We start from the raw sequence: 8296 nt of genomic DNA on the forward strand, positions 1-8296 counted from the left end.
AAAGAGTGCAAATTGACAGAAATACACAGCTTGTTAATTGTACAGTGCTATTCTGAGATAAATGTTTTATTAAAACATCAACATTCTACCACATCTTAAAAAGCACCAAGTTTTTACAGTTTAGTATAAACCATATAAAACAATACCAGAAAAAAACCCTACAAATCCAAGAATTTTGGTCAGCCTTAGAAAGTCTGTCGTATTTTAGCAATGAAAAAGCTTTCTTAGGTGCTGAAGCATAATGTGTCAACAAGATGGAATTCCACTTTCTAAAGGCTAGAGTGCCCACTCAGTAGAAGAAAGCAATACATGATTACTGCTTAGAGCTTGTGATGCAATGCTAGGAAGTCAGCATTTATCAATAATAGAAAATGTCTGTCTCATTTTCATTCCCCTTGAAAAAACTCCCTATACAATATTAAGAAACAGTCCTGCTGTGAGTTGGTTTCTTAATCTCAGCAATATCTACAACTATTACCTTATCCATGGTAATACCTTTCTGGCGAATTTTCTTAAAAGCAAAAATTTAATGACATATGGAACAAGGACCAATACCTGAAATGTAATAACAAAGAGTAATCCTTCAATTTTACAGTGGGTATTCAACAGCAGCTATCTCTTATTTCCATTTCAGTGTTTCACAAATGACATAAAGGTCTCAAGGCCTTGTCTTTTCTGAATTATTCCTGTTTTTCAAAACTTTCAAGACTCTTAATTCTGCTCCTACTTCAACTTTCGTTCCCATCTTAAAACTAAGACAAAAATACACATAATTTTGTGCACATAGCCCCTCTTCACCCATGGCCTTTTATTCATCTGATTATAAAAAGATTTTTTTCAGTGTAAATTTCTCCAAAGATTGTCTTGAATTATGAATAGTCATCTTGACTATCTGTATAGTTTGAGGTATATCAAAAGGTGCCTGTCTTCTCTTTACATACATTCAAGAATTTCCTGGTACTGCTAATGAAGAAACAAAGCACTTCCTCAACGAAACATTTTTACCTTCATCTCTGTTTGAAAATAGTCTTTTAGGTTAGTTAGACTTTCAAACATTTCGATCAAGCAATACATATGGAATAATGTGCCAAAACCAGACACAAGAAGGACAGAAACTGCACAAAGCAAGTACATGCTGATCATGATAATACATTGCATTAGAGTTGAACTTTACAACAAAACACTTAAAACTGCCACATTTGCAAACAGTTTTTCTCTTCCAGACTGAGGTACTCTTACAAACTATTATGTACATTCACAGATATTAAATAGTTCTGAACCAGCATTTGCAGTCCCAGGAGTAGAATAAGTGCACTCACATAGCACTCCAACTGAGATATAAACCCCTAAAATAAACAACCCCATTAAAGAATTTTAGGAAGACATACCCCACTAACAAAATAATATTTTGAATTATCAAAATTAAGTAAATAGGAACTTGCTGCTTGGAATTCCTGTAACTTGGATTTGTTTCTTCAAAACAAAGTATTTCTCCCAGTAATTCAGTGTTCACTTGCATAAGTATTATTGGGCTTAACACTGACTTCACTGAAGATGAAACATGCAGACTAGGAGAACAGGAGAAAATGAACCACAAAAAAGAGCTTTGCAAACAACAGGAATGTGTATTGCACCTCTCATGTAAGTATTTTAGTGTGTCTTCTATTCTGTTAAGCTTTCTGAAAAGGCAGGCAATTATGAATTCTACAAATATGCTGCAATTGCTTTTGACATGTACTGCCTTAGCCACAGAAGGAGAATGCAAGAAGAAATCAATGGGAAAAAATTGCTGGGAAGAGTGAAATTGCCTGAGGGATTTCATTCTATGCCATACAATGGCCTAGGAATTCTATTTATAAGGAAGACAGTATTTAAATCTATTGATATTTCACGGACTTCTCGCAGTCTGCAGTATTAAAATTTTAGCTCTCCTAGAAGGGGGCATATCTTTTGTGAAATCCTGATGTTGTACAATGGCATTATGCTTACAGAACACTAAATAAGGTGTGAAAGAGGTGAAATTTTGTGCTGCCTTTTCAACATTATAAAACTTCCTTTATCATTGCCCATTTAATACACTAAGGTTGAGTACTCACTGTGGACTTGAGTTTCAAATCAGGGGATCTGAATGAAGAGCCACAAAAACATCAGTTCTGTTAGCTTGTTTTTAAGACCAGTTAAATCGTTGCACAGACCTTAGGATCATTTGAGTGGTCTCAGGACTTTCATGAACCTGTCTATAGCTTCCAGAGTTCAAGTGTCCTAGCAAAAGATTATAAAATCTGACATAGGCTCGATCTCCACTATCTTCCATCCCCAGCAAGGGCTAGGATCGAATCACACCAGTTATCATTCCACTGATATTGACAGTGGATGCTTTGCAAGACAAATGAGCTGTATGTATAGAAATCATGGCACACTTTTAAACAGACAAGTAGTATAGTTCCTTTTGAAGCTCCATTCTATCCAAATTTTGCTTTAATATATAGGAAATAACATGCCAGCTTAATAATCAAAAACAAGACAAAAATGTTTTATTCATAGAGCTTTTGTATGTCTTGATTACCACAACTTTGCATGTACCCAGGCAAGCTTATACAATATGTACTGTCTTCTATGTTTCGTTGCTGTTTTCTTGTATTAAATATTTCAAAATTTTATACCTGAGCAACAGAAGTTAGTAACAGAGGTCTGATGCATAGTAATGAAGGTAGAACAACAGCGTATAATGGCACTATCTTAGAAAATCAAGTAATATGCTTATGGCTAACGATAAAAAATATGAAAGATAGGCAAGAGTGAGGTCAGTAAGTGGTACCTCAACCTGGCTTTGGGTGAGGAATATTAATGATCTTTAGAAAAATATCTGCATGCTGCTTTTCAAGTACAAATAAATTACTCTCTTCATTGATTGATTTCTTTGCCTGAAGACCTGAATATATATCAGTGCTTGACTGCAGAGGGTTTATATGTGGATGCTTAAACTTAAACCAACCTCTCTCCTCACCTTTTTAGTAAAGCTCTGTCTAGATATTTACCAGCCTGTTTCTGGACTGCACAGATTGCAGTTCCCAAATTTCTTGAGACAAAGCAAAATTCCCCATCATCAACTTTCCCAAAGGCCCTTAAAGCAAACTAAGTGCACTCTCTTGGCGACTCTCTTGGCGACTTTAGCTTTGATAGCACTAGCGATGATTTTGCAAAAAGAGATTGTAGTTCCTCATTTCACATGTAGCAGAAAGACACTGAGGAAGGCAAAATGTCTGTATTCTAGCCTGCCTCAGTTACCTGTTCATTTTTCTTTAAAATTTGGTTGGAGTCCTTACATGCTTGGGACTGCCTCACACAGTTTTCTCTCTGAGTACTGGAATATTTATTTCACTTCAGACCCTGAATCAGCTTATTCCCTTTCTTCTGCCTCTTCTTTTCTGAAATGGCTTCTGAAAATGCTTTTCATTTTCTGTCTCAGCTTCCCTTTGAAAAGTTAGCGCTCCTGCCTCCCTTGATCCATCTCATCAGTCAATCAAAATCCTCAACTAACTTGACAGTTTTTAGCTACTCTTATGCTGAAATTCAGGCCTGAAAACGGTTTGTTCTGTGCAATAGACAACTATTTCTCTCCAAGGGCTCTTGGGTGAATAACAGATAATTGATGTTAGATGTAACTTCTGCTATTAGCGATATGTTACCAACTCTGAACTTCACCCAAAGAGAGAGGTTCAAATATCCCCAAAGAAACTCTACATATGTAAAGTACAGCTTAAAGGATGACACAGATATTCACAGAGAATCTCCAGATTAAGGATATTTTCCTTTTTTTCTTTTCTTTCCAGCTTTAACAATGAACATGTCTCTAACTGAAGCTGTACTGGTAAGCATTGCAAAGAATCTTTTGCTACCTTTATTTGGTGGACAAAAGGGACATTCTTCATCTTTGGTGTCTCTGAGCTCGTAAATTGATGTGCACACTTGTGAGAGAACCCAGAGCTCTGAAGTGGGTATGCTTAGAATCCATAAAGAAGAGAGAAAAGCCTTCACACTAAAAAAGGACAGGTTTTGTCTGGGAAAAAGCCTATCCTAGTTTAACTTTCTGAACAGAAAACACTCAAAATTACTACAGAAAATAGAGTAGAAACAAACAGTTTTCCTAACTGTCTTTGTGTTCTCGCAGGCAGCTCCTCATAATCAGCCAGCTACCTCACCGGCAGCTGGCTTCAATGCTAGGACCTTCACCACAGGAAATCCTCCAAATCTTCCTTGCTTTGGACCCAAATCATTTGGCAGAGTGCAAAGAAAGAGTCAAAGACATGCAATTTCACTCTGTTTCATTATATATTCTGAGGAAAGGCTCTAATGTTACAAAAATTTGCCTTACAGACCAGTCTCTTGCTTCTCATTCAGCCTCTTGCTTTTCATTTCAGTCTCAGTGAATTGTACCCCTTAACGTTCAACACATCACATAAACCAAAACAAAGGGTGATGTTAAACTCAAGGCTGCACATAAAAGGAAACAAGAGTAGTTGGCTAAACCAGGCAATACATCAATCCTCTGTGCTATGTACACTTTATTTACAGGGCATTTGTCTATTCAGACTGATGATGAATGAAGCTGCAAAACACAGTATGATTTTCATCACTACAAGGCAGAGTCAAAATCATTACTGATTTTATCTTTTTAAAACCAGTCCCTAATTGTTAGTCCAGAGGCTTTTCTTTTTGTTTATTCAGTCTTCCTTCTTACTTCTTTCCCACCTTCTGCTTTATTTTATAGCTCTATATCTGATCAGGGAATCTGGGGAGTACTCTGTTTTACATGCACCGCTGCATAGGGTTTTACCAAGGTCAACAGATGCTAACCTACTCGTAGAAGACAAGTTACTGTGACTTCCGAGTTCAGCAAACTATTATTCTTCCATGGTATCAGTTTGTGCAACACAAAAACTGCAATAAAAAGTGCATTTTCCACAAGAAGGTAGCAACAGGAACATGATAATATCTTATAAATATAGATATTTCTCTCATAGCCTACATGGAATTCAAGAATAATACCAAGCACAGAAAGATTTACTTATTACAAACACCAGTAAGTCACTCTGGCCTAACATTTAATATTCTTTGTTATAAAGATTTCTCTCTTCATTTTTCTATTTCACCCAAAGTTTAATTCTTTTAAGGTACCTGTTTTTTCTACTACCAAAACAATCACTGATGCATATGACGTCACCTCTTAGCAAAAAGTGTAATCTTTGTTTTCTAGAAATCCACCGTTAAATGTGCATTCCCTCTGCTTAAAAGCAATTTTTATGAGAAAACAAAAATATTTCTAAATTTCTTCTCATCATGTATCTTAACATGCATAACCAATGTCACTACAGTCATTCTCTCTCCCTCCTTTTTCTATGTCTTATAAAGAAAGTTGGTGTTAATATAATAAGGAATGGTTTACTCAAGATCCTGTTTCAGCTGAATGTTAAAAGAAAGTCAAAGTGCATTTGGACTGTAATTCGCACACACAGTTTCTTAACTGTAACTACTCAGCAACTTCTTAAACCAAATAATGCAAAGAATTCTGAAACGGACAAAGTCTACACAGTTAAGTCATCATTCCTAAGCCATGGTGCTATATTTAAATTGTGTATTGTGCTACAGTATCCCACTCTGGTACGAGGAGCAATTCAGAGTCACTGATGGAAAAGTAAAAAGAACACTTCCCCTCTGATTACAACATTGTACAACAGAAATAGTTTCCCGCATTGCTAGTAGAAAAAGGCATATTCTTACCCCGCAGCCTATTCCATTGCCTGGTTCACATACAATTTTCCTCACTCCTGGTTCAGGAAGCAAACCCGCTCCACAGCCAGGCATTGGACAGAGCACTCCCCCCATCTGCAGCACACACTCCTCGGCCCCATAGCGCTGGTAGCGATTGTACTACAAGAAAACAGACGGGTGTTAAACTTGTAACAGCATGCAAAACTCCCTTCCCCCAAAACTTTGAGCTTGAATCTATGACCCATGATCAATGTGTTAGCTGCCCTAATGTCTCACATACTAAGTCCAGGTTATTTGTCAAATGTCTAAAGATTTGCAGTGCCGCTAAATGGGGTGTCACTTCACTCCAACTCATACCATATGTGTGGTTTTGACTCACAGCTTTTCACCACCAGAAAATGGGGTGGGATATTGAAATCAAATATATGTATGTCAATTAGATTAAGATTGACTTTAAATTACAGCTCTGTACCAAATACTTAAAAAATTTATCTAGTAAAAAAGACTTTGTTCTTGCCCCATACATGTATTATATACAAATTCCTTCAAAACCTCAACTGATGTGAAATGATTTCTAGTTGTGAATGATTTCCACACTGTGTTTTTTTAATACTAGATTTCCATATCTCCTAAAGTTGCAGCTCACACCAAAACCTAGCAGAAGCCCACAGCACTTTTGAACAGCATGGGGATGTGCCTCTGAGGACTGTTTCTGAAAGTAACCTTAACAACACTTATATTGCTAAAAAAATTATAAATAATACAGCTATAGTCAAACAACACATACTGATAAATGCTGTATACAGATTGAAAATAAGCCCACAAATACCCCCAAGCATATATAGCTAGAATTATAATATAATGTTTTACAGTTCTTGTAAATTTGCCCAGCTAACCTTATTTTCAAAATAAATTTAATTAAACTGATGGAAAAATAATCCTCTGACATACATTTATTTCAATTTTAGGTGTAGTTTTTTTCCAGGGTCTTCCAGGAAATTTTCTTAGCTTTTGCAGTTTTCATCTAGGCTAAAAGGCTATGGAAATGCCTTCATTTTAATGAGGGAGACACTGACACACAGCAATATTATGTAACATGCTTGCTGTATCCTCACTGACAAAAACACCCACTCTAAAATGACTGATGCCACTGCAATAACTTTCCCTCATCTAACTTACCCCTCTTTCAGCTGGAGATAAGCTGAACAAGTACAAATCATCCTGCATACACATAAATCATGTCCACTCTAGGCTTCTGTGTTCATGTAGTTCCACACTAGCAGCTATACAGCCATTGTAAACCAGGCTTCAGATTTGCCTATAAATCTGGTCTAGTGGAGAATGAAATAGATGAAAGTATTTGGTTCTAACAGCCCCAAAGAAAACAGGAAAATCCAAAAGGCCAAAAAGGAAGGGAGTACTACGAATTTTCTCCATGAGGAGAATGGCTTTATGGTGTGCTAAAGGAACAAACCAGAGCCTCATGTTACAGCACTCACAACAGTATTTTTGGCTTCATAAACTTTTATCTCATAACTGCTAATGAAAATTCTGTTCCATTTTATTTTGAGGATAACAAAAAAATAACTATTCTCTCACCAATCTGCACCTTTTTCCAAAGAAATTCCACAACAAATCTGAAGCAATAGGGCCAAAACCTCAGATTCAAAGGATGCAAATAATAATTTTAAATTGCAAAGACAGGGGTTCTATTGCATATTTATTTTGTGGGTACATTAAAGAAGATTCTTCTGCCAATGTTGCCATAACTTGTCTTGTTACACTTGGCTTTTAAAAGTACTATGTGACTTCCTAAACCACCATAATATATAGACATAAAATTGTTACATCACAGAAAAAAAAATATATAAAAAATTATCAAGCTGGAAGAATCCACCTTTGTCAGATAACAAAAAATCCAAGCAAACTTCCTCTCAAAAGAAAAGTGAAATCTAAAAGGAGATAAAGCTTTCAAAACATCTTGGATCTGGAAGATACCAGTATTTTGAGAAATGTACAAGACATGTCTGCAAGATCTCCTTGAATGGGGGGGTTCAACAAGTCAATTGATGCTTTTCTATGTTATCATTAGGCTCAAATGTAGAGTAATGGTATAAATATTTAACGTTGGACTCTTATCAATTTCCAGCAAAGTTTGTGATCCTTGCACTAAATACACACTGAGTGCTCTGAGTCATTCTGCTGGCCTTAAATAGAAATATGGGTAATCACAGCTACAAAACCTTTTGCTGACATAAATTTTCTTCAGGGCAGAGACTGGACCTGAAGGTGAAGATGGTGATTGTCTTACCACGTTAAGAGGGAACACTGTGCTGGATATAGGATTGTTAGCAGCTTGTCATTACAGAGGCAAACATCAGTAACACTGTAGCTGAGATTCTGTCAGCATTTCCATTATAAATTCTCAGCTGAAAAAGATTATATGCTTTCCACTCATTAACTGAGTATAAAAGGGCATGAAGAGATTCCTCCCACCTCCTTTTTTTTTTTTTTTTTTTTTTTT

General features: G+C 36.3%; 1 protein-coding gene across 1 annotated transcript in view; it reads right to left on the reverse strand.

Moving 5' to 3' along the window:
• Positions 1 to 8296, reverse strand: part of PARK2 (parkin RBR E3 ubiquitin protein ligase) — a 555014-nt gene that overhangs the window by 99717 nt on the left and 447001 nt on the right. The window contains exon 9 of the mRNA XM_010000025.1: positions 5782 to 5931. Within this exon, the coding sequence (XP_009998327.1) occupies positions 5782 to 5931 (150 nt within the window). The remainder of the gene's footprint in view (positions 1 to 5781; positions 5932 to 8296) is intronic.

The sequence above is a fragment of the Chaetura pelagica genome, unplaced genomic scaffold, assembly GCF_000747805.2.
Source record: "Chaetura pelagica isolate M959 unplaced genomic scaffold, ChaPel_1.0 scaffold135, whole genome shotgun sequence".
NCBI classification, from domain to species: Eukaryota; Metazoa; Chordata; class Aves; order Apodiformes; family Apodidae; genus Chaetura; species Chaetura pelagica.